The 24,606-nt window shown below is 44.9% G+C and overlaps 2 protein-coding genes across 5 annotated transcripts in view; one reads left to right on the top strand and one right to left on the bottom strand.

The window, feature by feature from the left end:
- armc1l (armadillo repeat containing 1, like) overlaps nucleotides 1–21,501 on the bottom strand; it is a 39,825-nt gene extending 18,324 nt beyond the window's left edge. The window contains exons 1-2 of one of the 2 annotated variants that reach the window (XM_078213667.1): nucleotides 21,251–21,501; nucleotides 12,933–13,024 (exon numbers count right to left, since the gene is read on the bottom strand). In XM_078213667.1, coding sequence (XP_078069793.1) covers nucleotides 12,933–13,024; nucleotides 21,251–21,319 — 161 coding nt within the window. In that variant the 5' untranslated portion in view covers nucleotides 21,320–21,501. Of the gene's footprint in view, nucleotides 1–12,932; nucleotides 13,025–14,080; nucleotides 14,246–21,250 lie in introns of those variants that run through there. The other variant, XM_078213666.1, reaches the window with a different exon arrangement.
- A 174-nt stretch (nucleotides 21,502–21,675) lies between these two features.
- mtfr2 (mitochondrial fission regulator 2) overlaps nucleotides 21,676–24,606 on the top strand; it is a 26,575-nt gene continuing 23,644 nt past the window's right edge. Inside the window, exon 1 of one of the 3 annotated variants that reach the window (XM_078213664.1) lies at nucleotides 21,676–21,733. The gene's annotated coding sequence lies outside the window, so the exon portion shown is untranslated. Of the gene's footprint in view, nucleotides 21,821–21,871; nucleotides 21,967–24,606 lie in introns of those variants that run through there. The other 2 variants (XM_078213663.1, XM_078213665.1) reach the window with 2 other exon arrangements.

The raw sequence follows: 24,606 nt of genomic DNA, 5'->3' as shown, positions 1-24,606 counted from the left end.
ATGCCCTGCTACCGCTGTCAGCAAGAATGGAAAATTTGGTGCTCAAGCCAAATCTTTGCATAGCAGTGGGTTTGGATAATCCCAGCCATGAGCGAGGTTGGAGAATTCCGGTCCATATATCAGGATCAGTTTCAACCTACGCAAGTTAGCTGTTTTGAGAATTCAGCCGAGAGCAGGGGAAAGTGCGTGAACTCCCTACAAGTTGCATAATTGGAAAGCTTGTTTGAACAACCAGCTTTTCTACCCTATGGCAAAAACAACTCTGAGAAAGATGCCTGGTGTGGTAACTATTACTGAATTTTACCTATAGTTTTTAAAACCTATAGGATGTTGTTGATGCTGACGTTAGGGAAATAAGGGGACTTGGAACTGCTTAAATTTATGGATACTGTATACAGCCATTCAGTTAGTTAAGTGCATTTATTTATAGTTGACTTTGTGTTGTGTATTTTATTGTTTAATAAACATTTGTTTTATTTAAAATCATCACAAAGACGTCAGGGACATCCTTCTTTGGTTTTATCATCTTTCCTTACATTATACCAAATCACAAAAATATAGTGGGGAGCAAGTGTTTCAAATTCCCTTCTGGGATTTGGAATACCCTGGTGTTTACCATTAGCTGTGTTCTTAACAGAATAAGGTAGTGAATGAGAGAAAAATATCAAACATAAAGCTGTATTGCAAAGATTATATGTACACCCAGCCATTCTGTGTGTCAAGGTCAGGACGAAACTTCTAAATGTTAATCCTGGGCAATTTTCAATGTCTTTCAATAATCTAACAGTTAGACCTATAGATATCTGCACGAAGCTGGCACATACACACAAAGCTGGATCAACATAAAGTGAAATTTTCTGCATTGTTTTTACTTCAGTTTTTTTGTGTTTATCCTTACTTGACCCATTTTTCAGCACAATCACCTTTTTGACCTGGCAAGAAACAAAAGAGTACCTAAAAGTAGAATTTATCAACTGGATTTTGCAGTAAATCTTCTTTCCCTCTGGAAAATTTTCCAGAGACTTGGATGTACTTATTACGATTCTGACTCCATCCTTTGCAATGGATTGGAGACCAAATCCTTTTGTATCCTGACGGGCATCAAGGAAGGCGATGTGATTTTCTTCATTATCTATCTCAGCCTAATCAAGATTTAATTTGTGACTGTTGTGGGAAATTTACCACTTCGGAGTCAGACTTGGAGGTTCAACAAAACAGTTTTATTTCGGACAAAGCTTTGGGAGAAAGCACTGGTACTCCGCAGTACTTGGCAGCTACCTCCTCAACTACACAACGGTAGTTGAGCATCTTTTATACTTTTTAGACAATAGGCAGTACGGACATTAGAAACATAGAACAGTACAGCACAGTAGAGGCCCTTTGGCCCTCAATGTTGTGCCGAGCTTTGTCCAAAACCAAGATCAAGCTATCCCACTCCCTATCATTCTGGTGTGCTCCATGTGCCTATCCAATAACCGCTTGAAAGTTACTAAAGTGTCCGACTCCACTATCACAGCAGGCAGTCCATTCCACATCCCAACCACTCTCTGAGTAAAGAACCTACCTCGGACATCCCTCCTATATCTCCCACCATGAACCTTATAGTTATGCCCCCTAGTAACAGCTACATCCACCTGAGGAAATAGTCTCTGAACGCCCACTCTATCTATCCCCCTCATCATTTTATAAACCTCTATTAAGTCGCCACTCATCCTCCTCCGCTCTAAAGAGAAAAGCCCTAGCTCCCTCAACCTTTCCTAATAAGACCTACCCTCCAAACCAGGCAGCATCCTGGTAAATCTCCTTTGCACTCTTTCCAATGCTTCCACATCCTTCTTATAGTGAGGTGACCAGAACTGCACACACTATTCCAAATGTGGTCTCACCAAGGTCCTGTACAGTTGCAGCATAACCCCACGGCTCTTAAACTCAAACACCCTGTTAATAAACGCTAACACACTATAGGCCTTCTTCACAGCTCTATCCACTTGAGTGGCAACCTTCAGAGATCTGTGGATATGAACCCCAAGATCTTTCTGTTCCTCCACATTCCTCAGAACCTGCCGTTGACCCTGTAATCCGCATTCAAATTTGTCCTACCAAAATGAATCACCTCGCACTTATCAGGGTTAAACTCCATCTGCCATTTTTCGGCCCATCTCTGCATCCTATCAATGTCTCTTTGCAGCCTACAACAACCCTCCACCTCATCCACTACTCCACCAATCTTGGTGTCATCAGCAAATTTACTGACCCACCCTTCAGCCCCCTCCTCCAAGTCATTGATAAAAATCACAAATAGCAGTGGTACACCGCTGGTAACTGGTCTCCAGTCTGAAAATTTTCCATCCACCACCACCCTCTGTGTTCTATGAGATAGCCAGTTACTTATCCAATTGGCCAAATTTCCCTCTATCCCACACCTCCTTACTTTCTTCATAAGCCGACCATGGGGCACCTTATCAAACGCCTTACTTAAATCCATGTATACGACATCAACTGCTCTACCTTCATCTACACACTTAGTTACCTCCTCAAAGAATTCAATCAAATTTGTGAGGCAAGACGTACCCTTCACGAATCCGTGTTGACTATCCCAAACTAAGGTACATCTTTCCAAATGGTCAGAAATCCTATCCCTCAGGACTTTTTCCATTAACTTACCGACCACCGAAGTAAGACTTACCGGCCTATAATTATCAGGGTCATTCCTATTTCCTTTCTTGAACAGAGGAACAACATTCGCCACTCTCCAGTCCTCTGGCACTATCCCTGTGGACAGTGAGGACCCAAAGATCAAAGCCAAAGGCTCTGCAATCTCATCTCTTGCCTCCCAAAGAATCCTAGGATATATCCCATCTGGCCCAGGGGACTTATCGACCCTCAGCTTTTTCAAAATTGCTAATACATCTTCCCTCAGAACATCTACCTCCTCCAGCCTATCAGCCTGTATCACACTCTCTCACATTAGCCTTTAACACATCGTTACAAGTTGAGTAGATAGATACAGACATTGACAGTTAACACATCGTTACAAGCAGACAGGTACGGACATGGACAGTTAACACATCATTGTACATAGAATGGATACATTCATGCAGTTATGTCCTCCATCAATGACTGGTTTCGATATACATACATTTATGTCCCCATCAGTGGCTGACCTTGTTATCAAACTCATTGTTCTGGGTCTGCTCTTTATCTCAAGTCTTAAAGTGCCTCAAGGTCTGACCAGTTTCCTGCAGCAATTCAGATACTACAGCTTTTAACTCTGTGTAACTGTCTGTGCCCAAAGTCAGTGCCTTTTAATGTCCCTTCCCAGAGTCCATTTTGTGTGCCAGGTAACCATTTTACGTCCATCATTTTAATTTCACCATAACATGACCAACTTCCACATGGAGGTTTTTCAATCTTAACAGGCTAAGGATCTGTTTTATATACCCAACATAACATATTAACTTCTGTTAAGATTATCCTCCAATATATCCAATATGCTGATTACTGCACAGTTGTGTCCTGTACAGCAAGGGACATTCATAAAAACAAACTGGAGGTATGGGCTATTCTACACTACGAGCTTGCTCCACCATTCAGTATGATCATGGCTGATCCTCTATCTCAGTGATGGACAACTTGGCCAGTGAATGGGCTGCATGAGAGGCCCTCCTTCATCTCATTGGACAGCAAGATTGAAATCAGGCTTGTTCACTATCACCCTTCACTAAGATTGAATATATTTAATACACGCCAAATATTTAATAACAAATTATAGAAAATGCTTAGTCATTCACATATTAATAGAACTTATCAACTTCAAGTGGTTAAAAATAAAATAAATAATTCCGCTTGATTGGATGCAGAGGGAGCGCATGGCTCTCGCAGTCAATGTGTGCAATCAGCACGAACCTCACTTCACATGCCCTTGTGTTTCAATTATACTAGTGGGAGCTGGGAGAAGGAAGTTCAAGTAAAACTCATGGATGGAAACCAACTGAATGTGTCAACTCTGCACGTGGACAGCAGTTAACAAAATGTCTCATGGGCTGCACTCAGAACCCTGATGGGCTGCACATGGCCAACCACTATTCTATCTCAACACCATACTCCCACGTTGTCTCCATACCTCTTGACATTCAGATCACTCTCATCTTCACATACAAAAGGCTTGTTTTCACAACTCATTTTCAGCAAGACCAAAAGCACCCACCAGCCACCACAATCCACGCCCTCCCCAAACACACACCAGCACCTACATCCTTACCTACTATTATTAATGGGGAAGCTCCAGAAGTCATTGAATGCTGCTCATATCTCAGCAGCTATTTTTCTCAAAAGATCAGCTGTGCCAGAGCAGCTTTCCCAAAGTTGTGCAACTGAGACACCATATGAGGACAAATGCTTTTGATTATAAAGCTGTTGTTGTCACTACCCTTCTATATGACAGTGAGATTTGGGTCACCTCTGGACTGGAGGATTTTCATCAGCAATGTCTCTGCAAGATACTCAAAGCCAAGTTTCAAGGACTGAACAAACTTCAGCATCCTCACCAAAGCCATTTCCTCCAGCATCACAATCTTGGTGTGCAAAATCAGCTCCGTTGGTCTTGACACTGCATCACATGCCAAATAATAAGAGGAAGTAGATCCTCCTTTCACAACACATAAGGATCCGATCTCAAGGCAGACAGAGAAAATAGTTTAAGACTCTAAAGGCCTCACTTAAAAGGGGACAAATTGACATTGGTGAAGAGTTAACATGCTGCAAACCATGCCACGGCGTAGCATCTTATCCAACATCCACGCAAAACAGGTGGAAACTGATCGCATAAACTTTTCTGCAGAGCAGTGATCAAAGAGGAAGAAAAGAGAGCCAAACTCTGGCATAAAAATCCACTTTCCTCAGGGCTTAAACAAACAAAGTGTGAGACACTGTTGTACACAAATTGGCTCGCGTTTGCCTACATAACAAGATAGCTACACTTCTAATGTGAATTATTGGATGTGATGCACTTTGGGACATTCTATGATCATGGAAAGCATTATGTAATTTTAAATTTTCTCATACATTTTATGGATAAGTGTTGTGAAGCAACAGTACTGTTTTGCCATACTTTCCCTTAATGTATTTAAATTTTAAACATATAATCCAAGCTGTTCAGTGCAATACTGAGGATATTCTGCATTGTTGATGGTGTTTTAGTTGAGATTTTTCAGGTGACAAGTTAAACGCGTCTGATAAAATATTCAGGCATTTGTCGTACATCAAGGAGCTTTTCAGCTATCCCAGCCTAAATTCTTCCCTCAACTATTAACATTTGTGGGACTTAATTATGCAAATTAGGTTCACTTCAACAGTACTCCATTGGTTGCAACGACCTTTCGGATGTACTGAGGGCATAACAGGACTCCATAATAATACAAGTTATTTCTTCTGTGATTCCTGCATAGTATTAAAGTGACGGTAAAAGTAAAATAAATTGTAATTGCTATAAATCTGAAAATCTCCCAGAAAATACTAAAAAAATACTGGAGGTCCACATTGGAAATGGGAAAACATAGGTAAAGGTTTTGGATGGACATCCTTTATCAGGTTTTGATGTAAAAGTATGCCTTTGTGATGGAAACATTATCTCATATTTTGAAGCAAGGAAATTGTCATGTAGAGAACGTAACAAGAACAATATCCCCAAACCTCCACACTCCTTTTCCAAATGAAGGCCTTTGTGCTCAGTGTCATAGGTTCCTGTTAGGAAAAGGATCATCCTATCAGATAGAAACTTTCATGTATTAATGGACTTTGATTCAGTAGTGACTTAATGAGAGGGACAAAACTTTGACTTTGCAAAAGATATTCACAGTCATCTTTGCTAAACTACAAATAATCCGTGGCAAATAATCCAAGCAATAATTTTCACAAAAAAAGATTGTTCTTCTAGTTAAAATAAGACTTTCCTAACACATTTCAAAGGATCTCCTCTGTGAGGATATACTTTTCCTGCCTCACAGAGCCATAGACAGCAGGAAACTGATAGCATTTCTATAAAGAGTTAGTATGGCTGATCCTGAAAGTTAAATAAGCAAACAGTGGAAACATCCTCAGTACAGTGAACTGGAAATAAAAGAATGGAGTATCAATTTCCTATTAAAGGTGGACTTAGAATCGACTTTAGACAGAAATCTTAGATGAATGTTTTTCAGGATGGAAAGGAGAGTTGTGAGACACTGCTAGAGTTCTGAGTGTAGAATGCCAACTTCCACATTACCTTATCTGCCCAAATCTTTTGAAAGATCTTGGGGATCGAGACAAAAAAAGGCATAAGGTAGAGAAGCACAGAAGGGACATGCCAGTTTCAAAGGTACAGTTAAGCTGCAGAGTCAAAGATTTCCCAGGTAATACACGGATGAATCTCCTGTTTCTAAAGATGAATACTGGAGCAGCACTCCATCATGGAAAAAGATAAAGAGATGTTGAATGCTTATAGCATTACTTAGTGTATTAGCATTTCATGTAGGCAGAGGACTAAGACAGCTAAAAGAACACACACTGCTCAATCTGACCGAGAGTTTGAAAATGGGAAACTCTGTGCCCAGAATTTTGGTCTGTTTTTGTGAAGAATGACTATTTGAATTATTTGCACCAAAGTTTAAGAATTGTGAATACGAACTGTCCAAACATTAAAAAGGCATTAAAAACTAATTTTGTTAATAAATGGAGTAGTTATAATTGGATTAACTGAAAGAAAGTTTTTTCCTCAATCCAGCTACCCCTAAGAAGGACAACTAGCTATACGAACTGAAACAACATTGCCTGCCATTTGGAAAAAGACCCATTTATTCATACTCGTTGTTCCCTGTCTGCCAACCAGTTTTCTACCCATCTCAATGCATTACCCCAATCCCATGTACTCTAATTTTACACGCTAATCTCTGTGGGACCACTGACTCCACCTCATCAACTACTTACATTCTCAAAGAATTCCAGTAGATTTCTCAAGTATAAGTTCCCTTTTGTAAATCCATGCTAACTCTTTCTAATATTGCTATTGTTTTCCAAGTGCTCTGTCATTAAATCTTTTATAATGGACTCTAGCACTCTCGAAAATGCTTTGACTTTAGAGACAGCAGTAGAAATTGCAGTGTCAATGGAACTGGCTGCAAAAGCGGCTTCACAATTTGATGCAGGAATGAAAATCCCCACTGTCATGCTGACTGGTCTATAATTCCTTGTTTTCTCTCTATCTTCCTTTTTAAATAGTTTACATTAACTACACTCCAATCTGTAGAATCTTTTCCAGAGTCTACAGAATCTTAGGAAGATGACCACCAATGCATCCACTATTTCCAGGGCCACTTCCTTAAGTACTCTGGGATGTAGATTATCAGGCCTTGGGGATTTATCGGTCTTCAATCCCATCAATATGCTCAACATTATTTCCCTACTGTTCTATATTTCTTGCACGCTATACAGACAAAACACACCGTTCATAGAGAAACGAGAGAGTGCAGAATGTAGTGTTACAGTCATAGCTAGGGTGTAGAGAAAGATCAACTTAATGCAAGGTAAGTCCATTCAAAAGTCTGACAGCAGCAGGGAAGAAGCTGTTCTTGAGTCGATTGGTACGTGACCTCAGACTTTTGTATCTTTTTCTCGACGGAAGAAGGTGGAGGATAGAATGTCTGGGGTGCATGGGGTCCTTAATTATGCTGGCTGCTTTGCCAAGGCAGCGGGAAGTGTAGACAGAGTCAATGTATGGGAGGCTGGTTTGCATGATGGATGGGGCTACATTCACGACTTTTTTGCAGTTCCTTGCGGTCTTGGGCAGAGCAGGAGCTATACCAAGCTGTGATATAACCAGAAAGAATGCTTTCTATGGTGCATAGAAAGTCATAGCTAACATGCCAAATTTCCTTAGTCTTCTGAGAAAGTAGAGGCGTTGATGGGCTTTCTTAACTATAGTGTCGGCATGGGGGGACCAGGACAGGTTGTTGATGATCTGGACACCTAAAAGTTTGAAGCTGTCGACCCTTTCTACTTCGTCCCCATTGATGTAGACAAAGGCATGTTCTTCTTTACGCTTCCTGAAGTCAATGACAATTTCCTTTGTTTTGTTGACATTGAGAGAGAGATTATTGTTGCCGCACCAGTTCACCAGATTCTCTATCTTATTACTTCTCAATACTTTTCACGATATAGAACATAGAACAGTACAGCACAGAACAGGCCCTTCGGCCCACGATGTTGTGCCGAGCTTTATCTGAAACCAAGATCAAGCTATCCCACTCCCTATCATCCTGGTGTGCTCCATGTGCCTATCCAATAACCGCTTAAATGTTCCTAAAGTCTCTGACTCCACTATCACTGCAGGTAGTCCATTCCACACCCCAACTACTCTCTGCGTAAAGAACCTACCTCTGATATCCTTCCTATATCTCCCACCATGAACCCTATAGTTATGCCCCCTTGTAATAGCTCCATCCACCCGAGGAAATAGTCTTTGAACGTTCACTCTATCTATCCCCTTCATCATTTTATAAACCTCTATTAAGTCTCCCCTCAGCCTCCTCCGCTCCAGAGAGAACAGCCCTAGCTCCCTCAACCTTTCCTCATAAGACCTACCCTCCAAACCAGGCAGCATCCTGGTAAATCTCCTCTGCACTCTTTCCAGCGCTTCCACATCCTTCTTATAGTGAGGTGACCAGAACTGCACACAATATTCCAAATGTGGTCTCAACAAGGTCCTGTACAGTTGCAGCATAACCCCACGGCTCTTAAACTCCAACCCCCTGTTAATAAAAGCTAACACACTATAGGCCTTCTTCACAGCTTTATCCACTTGAGTGGCAACCTTTAGAGATCCGTGGATATGGACCCCAAGATCTCTCTGTTCCTCCACAGTCTTCAGAACCCTACCTTTGACCCTGTAATCCACATTTAAATTAGTCCTACCAAAATGAATCACCTCACATTTATCAGGGTTAAACTCCATTTGCCATTTTTCAGCCCAGCTTTGCATCCTATCTATGTCTCTTTGCAGCCTACAACAGCCCTCCACCTCATCCACTACTCCACCAATCTTGGTGTCATCAGCAAATTTACTGATCCACCCTTCAGCCCCCTCCTCTAAGTCATTAATAAAAATTACAAAGAGCAGAGGACCAAGCACTGATCCCTGTGGCACTCCGCTAGCAACCTGCCTCCAGTCCGAAAATTTTTCATCCACCACCACCCTCTGTCTTCGATCAGATAGCTAGTTACCTATCCAATCTGCCAACTTTCCCTCTATCCCACACCTCCTTACTTTCATCATAAGCCGACCATGGGGGACCTTATCAAACGCCTTACTAAAATCCATGTATATGACATCAACTGCCCTACCTTCATCAACACCTATATGTTAATACATGGCTGGATTCTATATGTTAATACATGTGACAATAATAAATCAAATCAAATCAAAATATTTAAGTGATTGCTGATTGCTTTAAGAGCTGATCACATGATTTGGTAGTGTTGTGGAGGCTGATATTTTAATTTCAGTTTCTACCCTGTGCAGGCAAGACCTCCTTGACTAAATCTGTTGTTAGTTTGATTCTACGTGTGCAAACCAGGTTTTTCTCTTCTTGTGTAAAACCCACAACCCCTAACATAGTTAGGACATTATAAAAAGAAAGTTGGTGGTGAGTCAGCATTTTGTTTAATCAAGAACACGGAGAAAAGATCCTAAGTAGGAAAAGAATTGTGGGTCCTCATACTTCAAATAATAGAAGGCTGGGGAAAAGCAACAACAGGATTAAAGACCGAAATGCCAGTGCAGGAAGGACTTGTGAGAAAAAGGTTCTTTGTGTGGTTTTAAAAGAGGGGGGTTTTCTGATCATATGGCATATTTGAAAAAAAGATATGCTTGCTGCATGGCTGGATTCGTTTGGAAAAAAAAACATAAAGTCAAAGATCTTCAGGGTAAAAAGGAGTGTACTGGGAAGACAGTAAAAAGAAATACTGAGCAGTCTTGAGTGTGACTCAATTAAGGTCTTTCTAGACTTAGTGATTATTATGGCAAATCTGTTCCTAACTTAGCTACATTATTGGGGCCATTGCATATTTTACTCTCTGTGAAACAGTCATAGGAACGGGCAACACACTGTGAAAAAGCATACAAGGATGTCAAAGATGCTTTGCAGAAGTCCGAAGTATTAGTTTATTTTAATCCAAAGCAACCATTACTGCTTGCTTGCAGTGCTTCACCTTTTGGAGTAGGGGAAATAGTTTAATATACAATGTTTTCAGAAGAAGGTGACCAATAACGTCTGCTCTGTGTACTCTTGAGTAGTGCTGAATTTAACTATGGTCAGCTAGAAAAAGTTTAAGTCTTGGCGTACCAGGGTTTCATCATTATTTATATGGTCATCATTTCACATTATTGACTGATCATCAACCCCCAACTATTTTTGGGATTGGAGGCCATTAGGACTCTCCCCAAATGTTTGGCGGCAGGAGTGAGCAGTGCCCATTGGGCAGCACCAGATTGGCAGTGCCAGCCTAGCACCCTGGCAGTGCCCACTGGCACCAGGTAGTACCAAGGAGCAGGGTGTGAGAAGCGCCTTAGAGACTGCGCACTCTCCATCGGGGATCGAGCGGCCGACGCTTGGCCAAGTGGTTGGCGGGGCGGGGGTGGTGGTGACAATCTCCCAGCGCAGTGTATGTTTACATGCGCAATAACGCCCTCCAGCAGTCTGCAGCTGACTTCCTGGCATGAATAGACTCTTTCCACTCCCCCCTACTGGCAATAATCATATTTGGGATCATATTTTCCCCAAGTGCCATAAGATAGCATCTGGGAGCTCGCCCAAAAAATGGATGCGATTCTCTCCTGTTTTCACACTCGCTTGGCACTTAGAATTCTTTGGTAAGATTCCCCCCCACCCTTAGTTCCCTCGTCCAAATCATTAATATATAATATGAACAGTTGGGGTCTTCTACAGATCCCTGTGGTACCCCACTAGTTGCTGCCTGCCAATCAAAAAAGACCCATTTATTTTGACTCTTTACTTTCTGTCTTCTAACCAGCATTCCATCCATCTCAAGATACTGCCCGCAATCCCATACGCTTTAACTTTACAGTCAGATGCTATGTGAGACGTTGTGGAAAGCCTTCTGAAACTCTAAATAAATCACATCCACCGGTTCTCCCTGATCAACTCTACTAATTACATCTGCAAAGAACTCCAGTAAGTTTGTCAAGCATGATTCCCCTTTTGTAAATCCATACTGACTCGGTTTGATCCTTCCACTGCTTTCCAAATGCTGTGTTATGAAATACTTGATAATGTGCTCTAGCAATGTCCCTACTACTGACGTTAGGCTCACTGGTCTATAGTTCTGTTTTTTCTCTACCTCTCTTTTTGAATTTTTCAAAAGGGAGACAGAAAGCAGGAAACTACAAGTCAGTTAACTTAACATCTGTCATGGGGAAAATATTAGAAGCTAATGAGATGTTAAATCTTACTAAGTAAAATTCAAGGCTATCAGGCAGACTCAACTTGGTTTTGTGATAGGGAAATCATGTTTAACCAATTATTAGAGCTCTTTGAAGTAACATGCTGTAGATGAATAATGAGGCTACAAAGGGATATATATAAGTTAAGTGAGTGGGCAAAGATCTGCCAAATTTAGAATAAGTGGGAAAATAGGAAATTGTCCATTTTGGCAGGAAGAATTAAAAAAAATATATTATCTAAACATTGAGAGATTGCAGAGCACTGAGGTGCAGAGAGATTTGGGTGTGCTAGTCCATGAATTGCAAAAGGTTAGCATGTAGGTACAGCAAGTTATTAGGTAAGCCAATAGAATGTTATCGTTTATTGCACAAGGAGACTTGAATACAAAAGTAGGGAGGTTATGGTTCAGTTATACTGTATTGTGCACAGTACTGGTTGTATTTAAGGAAGGATGTAAATGCATTGGAAATAGTTCAGAGAAGGTTTACTAGACTAATATCTGTGGCTGCGTGATGGCACAATGGTTAGCACTGCTGCCTCATAGCACCAGGGACCTGGGTTCGATTCCGGCCTTGAGTGACTGTCTTTGTGGAGTTTGCACATTCTCCCTGTGTCTGAGTCGATTTCCTCTGGGTGCTCCAGTTTCCTCCCACAGTCCAAAGATGTGCAGGTTGGGTGGATCTGTCACGCTAAATTGCTCCTTAGTGTCCAAAGACGTGTAGGTTAGGTGGATTAGCCATTGTAAATGCAAGGGGTTATGGGTAGAGGGGAGAGCTTGGACGGGATGCTCTTTTGGAGAGTCAGTGAAGACTCGATGGGCCAAATGGTTACTTTCTGCACAGTAGGGATTCTATGGCTCTACAGATGGGTTGTCTAATGAGAGAAGGTTGGACAGGCTATCTGCTGGAGTTTAGAAGAGTAAAAGGTGACTTGATTGAAACTTATAAAACTCTGATGGGTCTTAGCAAGGTGGATATGGAAAGATGTTTTCCTCTGTAGGACAATCTAGAACTAGGGATCACTTTTTAAAAAATATGGGATCATCCATTTATGACACGGATGAGAATATTTTTCTTTTAAAGGGTCATGTCTTTGGAACTCCCTCAAAAAGCGGCAAAAGGAGAGACTTTGAATATTTTTAAGGCAGAGGTAGATAGATTCTTGATAAGCAAGGGGCTGAAAGGTTATTGGAGCTTGGCAGGAATATGGAGTTGAAGTTACAATCAGTTCAGCTATGATCTTATTGAATGGCAGATCAGGCTTGAGGTGCCTAGTGGCCTATTCCTGTTCCTAATTTGTATGTTTGCACGTCCCATCATCTTTTTAAAAGCAGTAAGCATAGACATCACTCAAGGACAGACTTACATTGAATGTTACAATTTTCCAAAAAGAACAAAATTTTACATCACTAGTAGAAATCACATGCAACATAGTTACCTTTCCTGGAGTCTTTCAAGATTACTCATCATTCCCAATTCATTTTTCATTATCTCTCTGTTAGAAGGACATTCCGCTAGATATTGCAGTGCCTGACAACAAGGTAATACAATGCCAGTCAAAATGATCCAGAAGAAGTGCATCAAATGGCAATATTATTTGTATTTAGTTTAGATGGCAAGATAGGAGAAAAAGGTGGTCTTCAAATGGACAGGTCATGTATTTTTTTCTGGGAGGCAATTTTAATTTTATTTGCGCAACTATTTTACCCACTATAATAAAATTAAATAATAAGAGTTAAAAAAAGGGAGGTGAAGCAGGAGAAGTAAGCACGCTTCTGGGTCCATCCAATATTGTAAACACACCCATGTTTTGCCAGAATTCTCTATTAGATGAACCCCTGGTACTTAAGTGAAGAGCGTGAGAATAAGATTGCAGCCTGGCAAAAATCTTATGTTGCCTCCTTCTGCAAATCATGGAGTAAAATTTGCAATTGTACATTATTTACTGTGTCCAAGAAAGCTGAAGTGGATAAATGCCATAGATGGATCAATAGCTTGTTCTTTGGGGAAATTGGTGCTTTTGAGGTAAATGTCTCTCGAACCAGGGACCCAGGTTAATAGTGTGGGGACACAGGTTCAAATCCCACATGGCAGATGGTGGAATTTAAATTCAATTAATAAATCTGGAAATATAAAGATAATCTCATTAACGGTGACCATGCAAATATCATCAACACCTACCTATTTGGTTCCCCAGTGCCTTTCACGGAAGGAAAACTGCCATCCTTACCTGACTTGGCCTTGCCTACATGTGATTCCAGACCCAAAACAATGTGGTTAATTCTTATCAGCCCTCTGAATGGCCTAGCAAGTAATTCAGTTCAAGGGCAATTAAGGATGGGCAACAAATGCTGGCCTTGCCAAATCTCATAAAAAAATAAAGGGAAAAATAATTTAAGATTCAATTTGCCAAAAGTAAATTCAATGTCAGTACAGAAAACCAGTCATTTCTTAAAAATTATTCTACAAGTTACAGTGTAGCAGTCTAATCTCCAGAGGAAGATTAAGATTTTGTTTTAGGATTAAGTTGTACCGTAATTTGCACTGAAGGAAAATACTTAGTAGATCAAATCGAAGGTTGCATACCTGAAGGGCACAATGCAACACTTGTAGATTGCAGTGATCCAGGAATAAGACTAGGCCAGGAAGACAACACTTGTCTTTAACGATCGCTTCTCTATTCTGTGGTTCTGAAGCCAAGTCCCTTAGTTGACTAACTACGGACAAAGCATCCACCAGCTTGCATGCCATTCACTATAATTTTACATAAACAATTGAATCACAAGTATTAAGCAATTCTAATTCACAGGTTATAGTCACTTGTAGAAATTTCATTTTAAATTTGTTGCATATTAAAATACATATTCAAATATTACAATAGCTTTCCTCACATACAATCCTAAATATAGTAACAAATTCATCTGATTATGCATGCATGAAGATGTATTATTGCATTTCATAATTCAGTAGGTTATAATTTAACATTAACTCCAAAAAACCAATTAGGAAGGGGCACTTTTCTAACTACATATTAATTGTATTTAATTGTATGTAGGTCCTGAGCTTTAACTGGGAATTGATTCACCTGTGCCCTTATAACTAGGAACAGACTGCATAACTGTGTTTATTGGAGTAGGAGGTGCAAGTTTGTAATGTGTCTCTCTATAAATAAATGCTTATAAAAGGATATAAAGATTGGCATGATAACCGAGGATGGTTGCCTGCAGGTGAAGGATGGAAACTAAAACAAAACTCAAACAGAAAGCTAAAATTCTAGTGGCCATTACGGAAGATGGTGGAAAGCAAGTGTAAATTGTCAGGGCATGATTATCCTCCGATGTTCTGAGTCTGAAGTGGATATGTGTACATGGGTTAAGTCCCTACCAAAGAGTGAACAAGCTATGAACTTGATATTGTCACTGCCTACAAAAAACATCTACATTCATATAAGCACCATTGAATGTCTCATAGTGCTTTATAGCCAATAAAGTGCTTCTGATGTGTAGTCACTATTGTAATGCAGGAACTAATTTGTGCACAAAGAACTCCCACAAACAGCAGTGTAATAATGACCAGATAATCTGGTTTTGTGATGTTGATTGAGGGATAAATATTGACCAGAGTTAAAGGGATGACTTCTGTGTTCTTCAAAATAGTGCCAAGGGATCTTTTACACCCCCTAAACATCCAGACGGGATCTTAGTTTAATGTCTCATCCAAAAGATCGCACTTCCAACACTCTGTCAGTACTGGAATGCAAACCTTGATTTTTGAGCTCATGTTCTATAGTGAGACTTGAACCCAGGATCTTGTGACTAGGAGCAAGAATGCTACCAACTGAACCATGACTGACACAATTAGTAAAATCAGAAGGACAGCATTTTAAGATGGGAACCTGTCAGTTGGATAGTGTAGAAAGTTTGTATCTTCTATGAGAATTCTTTGATTAAATTTACTAGAAAGCTAAATGTAAGCACAGGCAGAACTTGATAAGATTTTGGAATACAGATGGTCACTCCATGTAAGAATATATATAAAAGATCAACAAAATCCAATTTGGAGATCCACGGATCGGTACTAGCCCTTAAATTATTGGATTGCGGTAAGCTGTTTCATGTGGACAGGCAGCTGCTTCTAACAGGTGTTCAGTTCTTGGAGAAGACTGTTAGATCAGTTGCCTGCTGTCTTTAAAACATTCCTGCGTAAGTTAAGTCATTTCCTTTAGCTTTCTTGGAACAATTTAGACTCTGCAGTGACAAAAAGAATAGAAAACTCAATGCCAGGTTTTGAAAGAGTCCAGATACCAGATGCAGGCATTAATAAAATGGAGTTATTAGAGACTGGCAGAATGATGATGAAAGCACTGTTATCAGGTCTGGCTATTACAGCAGATGACAAAATTGGAACAAAATTATGGAGCGAATGAATCCTAGGAGTATCTAAGGAACTGTTAATAGGTGCTTCAGGTGTGATTTCTAAGTGTTATTATGCATGAAACTTCCTTAGCGAAGAGGCATGGTCCTCGAAACTACATATAACAAAGAAGATTCTGAGGAACAGGATGAAGATGATGATTCTGAATAAATCATATTGGTCATGAGCAGTTTTAGTTCAATAATAAATGTTATCCTTTCATTATGTAGTATTAGACCGTGCTTGTGCTGTAACAGTATGTGGAACAGATTAATTATAATACTTTTTTAATTTGCTAAGGAGTGAAGGTTGATGCAAAGTTAAGGAAAAATATTACTTGCTTTAATTTGACGAGAGCAATGCATTGAGGTTCCAGTGTGTACCATCCACAAGATGCACTGCAGGAACCCAGCAAGACTCCTTAGACAGCACCTTCCAAATCTATGACTACCATCTAGAATGCCAAGGGCAGCAAATATGTGGGAACACCAGCACATTCCCCTTCAAGCCACCGACTATCCTGATTTGGAAATATTTCACCATTCCTTCATTGTCACTGGGTCAAAATCCTGGAACTCCTTCCCTAATAGCACTGTAGATGTATCTACACCACGGGACTACAGCAGTTCAAGAAAAAGTTTGAAAAGTTTATTTGTGTCACAAGTAGGCTTACATTGACACTGCAATGAAGTTACTGTGAAAATCCCCTAGTCACCACACTCCAGCGCCTGTTCGGGTACACTGAGGGAGAATTTAGCATGGCCAATGCACCTAACCGGCATGTCTTTCGAACTGTGGGAGGAAACTGGAGTACCCGGAGGAAGCTCATGCAGACACAAGGAGAACGTGCAGACTCCGCACAGTGACCCAAGCCGGGAGTCAAACCCGGATCCCTGGCACTGTGAGGCAGCAGTGCTAACCATTGTGCCACTGTGCTTAACACCACTTTGTCAAGGCAATAAATGAGGGATGAGCAATAAATGCTGATCTAGGCAGCATATCCACATCCCATAAAATGAATAAGAATGCTACGTTTTCTTTAAGGAATATGGCATTGTTGACCATTCTGCAGAAAAAATAGGATTGTTGTAGTGGGAGACTTTAATTTCCCTTGTATAGACTGGAAATTGCTTAGGGCTGGGGGCCTGGACAGGGAAGAATTTGTAAAATGCGTACAGGAAGGTTCTTTGGAACAATATGTTGACAGTCCAACTAGAGAGGGAGCTATACTGGACCTAGTACTGGGGAATGAGCCCGGTCAGGTCATCAAAGTTTCAGTAGGGGAACATGTGGCAAATAGTGACCACAATTCTGTAAACTTTAGGATAGTAATGGAAAAAGATGAGTGTTGTCCTATGGGTAAGGTGCTGAATTGGGGGAAGGCTAACTACAGCCAGATTAGGCAGGATTTGGTGGTTGTTGATTGGGAGAGGCTGTTCGAGGGTAAATCCACGTCTGGCATGTGGGAGTCTTTTAAGGAACAGTTGATAGGACTGCAGGACAGGCATGTGCCTGTAAAGAGGAAGGATAGGAAAGGTAGGATTCGGGAGCCATGGATAACCAGTGAAATTGTGGGTCTAATCAAAAAGAAAAAAGAGGCGTACATGAAGTCCAGGCAGCTAAAAACAGATGGAGCACTGGAGGAATACAGAGAAAGTAGAAAATAACTCAAACAGGGCAAAAAGGGGTCACGAAATGTCCTTGGCAGACAGGATTAAGGCATTTTATACATACATTAGGAACAAGAGGGTTGTTAGGGAAAGAATCGGACCTCTCAGGGACAAAGGAGGGGAATTATGCTTAGAACCAAAGGAAGTAGGTGAGATCCTAAACGAATACTTTGCATCAGTATTTACAAAGGAGTGAGACATGTTGACTAGTGTCTCAGAGAGATGTGTTGACCCGTTAGAAAAAAATCTCAATTAAAGGGAGGAAGTGTTAGGTTTTTAGGAAACATTAAGACAGACAAATCCCCAGGGCCAGATAGCATCTATCCTAGACTCCTCAGGGAGGCAAGAGATGAAATTGCTGGGCCTCTAACAGAAATCTTTGTCTCTTCACTGGACACAGGTGAGATCCCAGAGGATTGGAGGATAGCAAATGTGGTCCCGTTATTTAAGAAGGGTAGCAAGGATAACCCGGGTAATTATAGGCTGGTGAGCTTGACGTCTGTGGTAGGGAAAATGTTGGAGAAGATTCTTAGAGATAGGATATATGCGCATTTAGAACTGAATAATCTCATTAGCGATAGACAGCATGGTTTTGTACGAGGGAGGTCATGCCTCACAAATTTGGTTGAGTTTTTTGAGGAGGTGACAAAAACGATTGACGAGGGAAGGGCCATGGATGTCATTTATATGGATTTCAGTAAAGCGTTTGACAAGGTCCCTCATGGCAGGCTGGTGCAAAAGGTTAAATCTCACGGGATAAAAGGTGAGCTAGCTAGATGGGTGGAGAACTGGCTTAGCCATAGAAGACAGAGGGTAACAGCGGAGGGGTCTTTTTCCAGTTGGATGTCTGTGACTAGTGGTGTTCCGCAGGGCTCTGTACTGGGACCTCTGCTGTTTGTGATAGATATAAATGATTTGGAGGAAGATGTAGCTGGTGTGATCAGTAAGTTTGCGGACGACACAAAGATTGCTGGAGTTGCGGATAGTGATGAACATTGTCAGAGAATACAGCAGGATATAGATAAGCTGGAACATTGGGCGGAGAAATGGCAGATGGAATTTAATCCAGATAAGTGCGAAGTGATGCATTTCGGTAGATCTAATGTAAGGGGGAGCTATACAATAAATGGCAGAACCATCAGGAGTATAGACACAGAGGGACCCGGGTGTACAAGTTCACAGATCCTTAAAGGTGGCAGCACAGGTGGAGAGGGTGGTCAAGAAGGCATATGGCATGCTTGCCTTTATTGGATGGGGCATAGAATGTAAAAGTTGGCATATGATGTTGCAGCTGTATAGAACGTTGGTTAGGCCACATTTGGAATACTGCATCCAGTTCTGGTCGCCACACTACCAGAAGGACGTGGAGGCTTTGGAGAGAGTACAGAAAAGGTTTACCAGGATGTTGCCTGGTATGGAGGGTCTTAGCTATGAGGAGAGATTGGGTAAACTGGGCTTGTTCTCCCTGGAAAGACGGAGGATGAGGGGCGACCTAATAGAGGTGTATAAAATTATGAAGGGCATAGATAGGGTGAACAGTGAGAAGCTTTTTCCCAGGTTGGAGGTGACGAACACAAGGGGTCACGGGTTCAAGGTGAGGGGGGCAAGGTTCAACACAGATGTCAGGGGGACGTATTTTACACAGAGGGACGTATTTTACACAGAGGGTGGTGGGGGCCTGGAATGCACTGCCAAGCAAGGTGATTGAGGCGGACACGCTGGGATCGTTTAAGACTTATCTAGATAGCCACATGAACAGACTGGGAATAGAGAGATACAAACGAATGGTCTAGTTGGGCACATGAGCGGCACAGGCTTGGAGGGCCGAAGGGCCTGTTCCTGTGCTGTATTGTTCTTTGTCTTAATTGCACTCGAGTTAGTGGTGAGTCCCCTTTCTGAACCACAACAGTCTTTCTGGTGTAATCACACACTCTGTACCCAGTAATAATGGGGGAGGGAGGGGGTGGTGTGTTGCCAGTGGTGGCGTTTTCCGTGTGCCTCCTACCCTCATTCTTCTGGTGGTAGCGGTCACAGGTTTGGAAGATGGTTGAAGGAGCCATAGCGAGCTGCTGCAATGTATTATGTAGACGGTACACACTGTAATCACAATGCACCAATGGTGGATGGAGTGATGTTTATGGTGGTGGACAGGATGCCAATCCAACAGGCTGCTTTTTTCTGACTGGTGTCAAGCTTCTAGCTGTTGTCGGAACTCACTCATGCAATGACTTGGAAAGTATCTCATCACACTCGATATATGTCTTGTAGATGTTGAACTGGTTTCCAGGAGTCACTCACCACAGCAGTCCTAACCTCTGACCTGTTTTTTTCAATCACAGTATTTATAATGATGGTCCAGTTTGGTTTCTGGTAAACAATGCACAGGGTGTGGGATTTCAGCAATGGTAATGCTGTTGGTGAGGGCAGATGGTTAATTCTCTTGTGTAGATGGGCATTACCTGGCTCATATGGCATAAATGTTACTTGTGACTTATCACTCCAAACCTGAGTGCTGTCTGAGTCTTGCTGCACATTGGCACAAACTGCTTTATTATCTGAAGAGTTAGAAGGAGTTGAAATCATCAGCAAATTTCCCCACATCTGACCTTATGATGGTGAAGTCACTGATGAAGCAGCTGAAAATAGTTTGGCCTAGGATATTGCCAAGGGGTCCCTGAATTGATGTCCTGGCGTTTCAATAGCACAACCATCTTCTTTTGTGCTAGGTATCAATTCAGCCAGGGAAGTTTCCCTCTGGTTCCCATTAATTCTAACATTTTGGTGACTACACCTTGAGTGCTGTATGTAATTTTAGTCACTTGACCCAAGGAACAGCATATTTGGCTAAAAGGCAATCAGCAAAAGAAAACCTAGACTGGGGGGTTCCTCTAATGCAGGGATTGTTTGATGAGGGACTGATAAAGCTTGTATTCCCCAAGGCTTACAAAAAAAGTGAGGTGATCTCAGTAAAACATAAAATTCTGAAGTGGCTTATCAGGCTAATGCTAAGTTTTTTTCCTCTTGGTTGGGTCATCTAGAAGATGGAGTCAGTCTTAGAATTTAAGAGATCAGCGATTTAGGACAAGAGTCGAGGAAAAATTTCTTCACTCAAAAAGGTTATGCCAAAACACAGGTGTGGATGCTCGGTCAGCATATTTAAGGCAAGAGGGCAATAGATTTTGGGGTACAAAGGGGATTAAGCAAGAGTGTGGGATGGTGGAGTTCAAAATAGATTAGCAATTATCTTATTGAATGAAAACATCAAATAACCAGCAGCTATTTGTTATGTTCATAAGGTTCAGGCTCAGCTATTGGCAGACCACAGCACCATCTAGTGAAATGGTCTCCAACCAGTCATTGTTTGCACTCAAATTCCCATTACAAATGTTGACCTTAAAACCGACTCAAGAACAGCTTCGTCGCTGCTGTCATCAGACTTTTGAATGGATCTACCTTTTATTAAGTTGATCTTTCTCTACACCCTGTCTATGACTGTGACACTACTTCTGCACCCTTTCCTTCTCTGTGAATGGTATGCTTTGTCTGTATAGCGCGCAAGAAACAATACTTTTCACTGGATACCAATACATATAACAATAATAAATCAAATCGTTGGCGTAGGAAGTAAGATTTGTGGACAACGGGTACATGCATAAACGAAACTTAAAGATACCTTCACATGTTGGAAAGAAGACAGCGACATTTTGACGGGGAGCATGTACATAAACATAATTTCATTCATACCTCAGCCTCTAGTAATAAAGGGGGGAATAAGGTTGAGTACAACACTCCCGGGCTGTCAGTGTCACTTTACATTCGGCCTGGCAGTACCGTTTAACTAGAGTTTGAGAGAGAATGGAGGCTGTGTCGCTGCCCCGGAGGTTGGGGCTCTGCCTGTGACCCTGAGGGACAATTTCAAACTTCACCGCGAGAGCCAGCCGCCTCCGCTCGAGACAAACCACCTCCACATCGCCCCAACACACCCTCTGATTGGCTGCAGCCGGCCAAAGCCCATCTCCTCATTGGCCGGCTCCAGCCCCAATGACCAAACGGGACCAATCAGATGCGGCTTTGCTCAGAATCCGCCCCTTTTCAGTTGCTCTGGTGAAATTTGAATGATCAATTGGAGAAGTTACTGCAGCAGGAAAGGCTGAGGGTGAGTAACACACACAGGGTGGGTGATAGAGACACACACAGGGTGAGTAACACACACAGATAGAGAGAGTAACAACACACACATAGGGTGAGTAACACACACACAGATAGGGTGAGTAACACACACACACACACAGATAGGGTGAGTAACACACACACAGGGTGAGTAACACACACACAGGGTGGGGGATAGAGACACACACAGGGTGGGGGAGAGAAAGACACACAGAGAAGGTGAGTGAGTGATTCGGATCAATAGTGGGGGGAGGGGTAGTGGTTGGGGTGGGGGGGAGGGGTAGTGGTTGGGGTGGGGGGGAGGGGTAGTGGTTGGGGTGGGGGGGAGGGGTAGTGGTTGGGGTGGGGGGGAGGGGTAGTGGTTGGGGTGGGGGGGAGGGGTAGTGGTTGGGGTGGGGGGAGGGGTAGTGGTTGGGGTGGGGGGGAGGGGTAGTGGTTGGGGTGGGGGGGAGGGGTAGTGGTTGGGGTGGGGGGGAGGGGTAGTGGTTGGGGTGGGGGGAGGGGTAGTGGTTGGGGTGGGGGGGAGGGGTAGTGGTTGGGGTGGGGGGGAGGGGGTAGTGGTTGGGGTGGGGGGAGGGGTAGTGGTTGGGGTGGGGGGAGGGGTAGTGGTTGGGGTGGGGGGGAGGGGTAGTGGTTGGGGTGGGGGGGAGGGGTAGTGGTTGGGGTGGGGGGAGGGGTAGTGGTTGGGGTGGGGGGAGGGGGGAGGGGTAGTGGTTGGGGTGGGGGGAGGGGGGGAGGGGTAGTGGTTGGGGTGGGGGGAGGGGGGGAGGGGTAGTGGTTGGGGAGGGGGGGAGGGGTAGTGGTTGGGGTGGGGGGAGGGGGGGAGGGGTAGTGGTTGGGGTGGGGGGGAGGGGTAGTGGTTGGGGTGGGGGGGAGGGGTAGTGGTTGGGGTGGGGGGGCGGGGTAGTGGTTGGGGTGGGGGGGGGGGGGTAGTGGTTGGGGTGGGGGGGAGGGGTAGTGGTTGGGGTGGGGGGGAGGGGTAGGGTGGGGTGGGGGGGAGGGGTAGTGGTTGGGGTGGGGGGGAGGGGGTAGTGGTTGGGGTGGGGGGGAGGGGTGAGGGGTAGTGGTTGGTGGGGGGGAGGGTAGTGGTTGGGGTGGGGGGGGTAGTGGTTGGGGTGGGGGGAGTGGGTAGTGGTTGGGGGGGGGGGGGGGGGGTGTGGTGGGGGGGGAGGGGTGTGGTTGGGGGGGGGAGGGGTAGTGGTTGGGGGGGGAGGGGTAGTGGTTGTGGTTGCAGGTATGTGGGGGGGGGGGAGGGTAGTGGTGGGGGTGGGGGGGGAGGGGTAGTGGTTGGGGTGGGGTGGGGGGGAGGGGTAGTGGTTGGGGTGGGGGGGGGAGGGGTAGTGGTTGGGGTGGGGGGGGAGGGGTAGTGGTTGGGGTGGGGGGGGAGGTTAGTGGTTGGGGTGGGGGTGGGGGGGGAGGGGCAGTGGTTGGGGTGGGGGGTGGGGGGGAGGGGCAGTGGTTGGGGGTGGGGGGAGGGGCGTGGTTGGGGTGGGGGGGGGGGCAGTGGTTGGGGGTGGGGGGGAGGGGCAGTGGTTGGGGTGGGGGGGAGGGGCAGTGGTTGGGGTGGGGGGGAGGGGCAGTGGTTGGGGTGGGGGGGAGGGGCAGTGGTTGGAGTGGGGAGGGGCAGTGGTTGGGGTGGGGTGGGGAGGGGCAGTGGTTGGGGTGGGGTGGGGAGGGGCAGTGGTTGGGGTGGGGTGGGGAGGGGCAGTGGTTGGGGTGGGGTGGGGTGGGGGTAGTGGTTGGGGTGGGGTGGGGGGGGTAGTGGTTGGGGTGGGGTGGGGGGGGTAGTGGGTGGGGTGGGGTAGTGGTTGGGGTGGGGGGGGTAGTGGGTGGGGTGGGGTAGTGGTTGGGGTGGGGTGGGGGGGGAGGGGTAGTGGTTGGGGTGGGGGGGAGGGGTAGTGGTTGGGGTGGGGGGGAGGGGCAGTGGTTGGGGTGGGGGGGAGGGGCAGTGGTTGGGGTGGGGGGGAGGGGCAGTGGTTGGGGTGGGGGGGAGGGGCAGTGGTTGGGGTGGGGGGGGAGGGGCAGTGGTTGGGAGTGGGGAGGGGCAGTGGTTGGGGTGGGGTGGGGAGGGGCAGTGGTTGGGGTGGGGTGGGGAGGGGCAGTGGTTGGGGTGGGGTGGGGTGGGGGTAGTGGTTGGGGTGGGGTGGGGGGGTAGTGGTTGGGGTGGGGTGGGGGGGGTAGTGGGTGGGGTGGGGTAGTGGTTGGGGTGGGGGGGGGGTAGTTGGGGTGGGGTGGGGTAGTGGTTGGGGTGGGGTGGGGGGGGAGGGGTAGTGGTTGGGGTGGGGGGGGAGGGGTAGTGGTTGGGGTGGGGGGGAGGGGTAGTGGGTGGGGAGGGGGAGGTGTCGTGGTCGGGGGGGCGGAGGGGTAGTGGTCGGGGGGGCGGAGGGGTAGTGGTTGGGGTGGGGGGGAGGGGTAGTGGTTGGGGTGGGTTGGGGGGGTGTAGTGGTTGGGGTGGGTTGGGGGGGTGTAGTGGTTGGGGTGGGGTGGGGGGGTAGTGGTTGGGGTGGGGTGGGGGGGGGTAGTGGTTGGGGTGGGGTGGGGGGGGTAGTGGTTGGGGTGGGGTGGGTTGGGGGGTAGTGGTTGGGGTGGGGTGGGGGGGGGGGGTAGTGGTTGGGGTTGGGGTGGGGGGGTAGTGGTTGGGGTGGGGTGGGGGGGGGTAGTGGTTGGGGTGGGGTGGGGGGGGGTAGTGTTGGGGTGGGGTGGGGGGGGGTAGTGGTTGGGGTGGGGTGGGGGGGGGTAGTGGTTGGGGTGGGGTGGGGGGGGTAGTGGTTGGGGTGGGGTGGGGTAGTGGGTTGGGGTGGGGGGTAGTGGGGTGGGGTGGGGTAGTGGGGTGGGGTGGGGTGAGGTAGTGGGGTGGTT

This window comes from Mustelus asterias, chromosome 5 (assembly GCF_964213995.1).
Source record: "Mustelus asterias chromosome 5, sMusAst1.hap1.1, whole genome shotgun sequence".
NCBI lineage: Eukaryota > Metazoa > Chordata > Chondrichthyes > Carcharhiniformes > Triakidae > Mustelus > Mustelus asterias.
The sequence above is the reverse complement of the archived record's forward strand: the minus strand, read 5'-3'. Positions and strand labels throughout refer to the sequence as shown.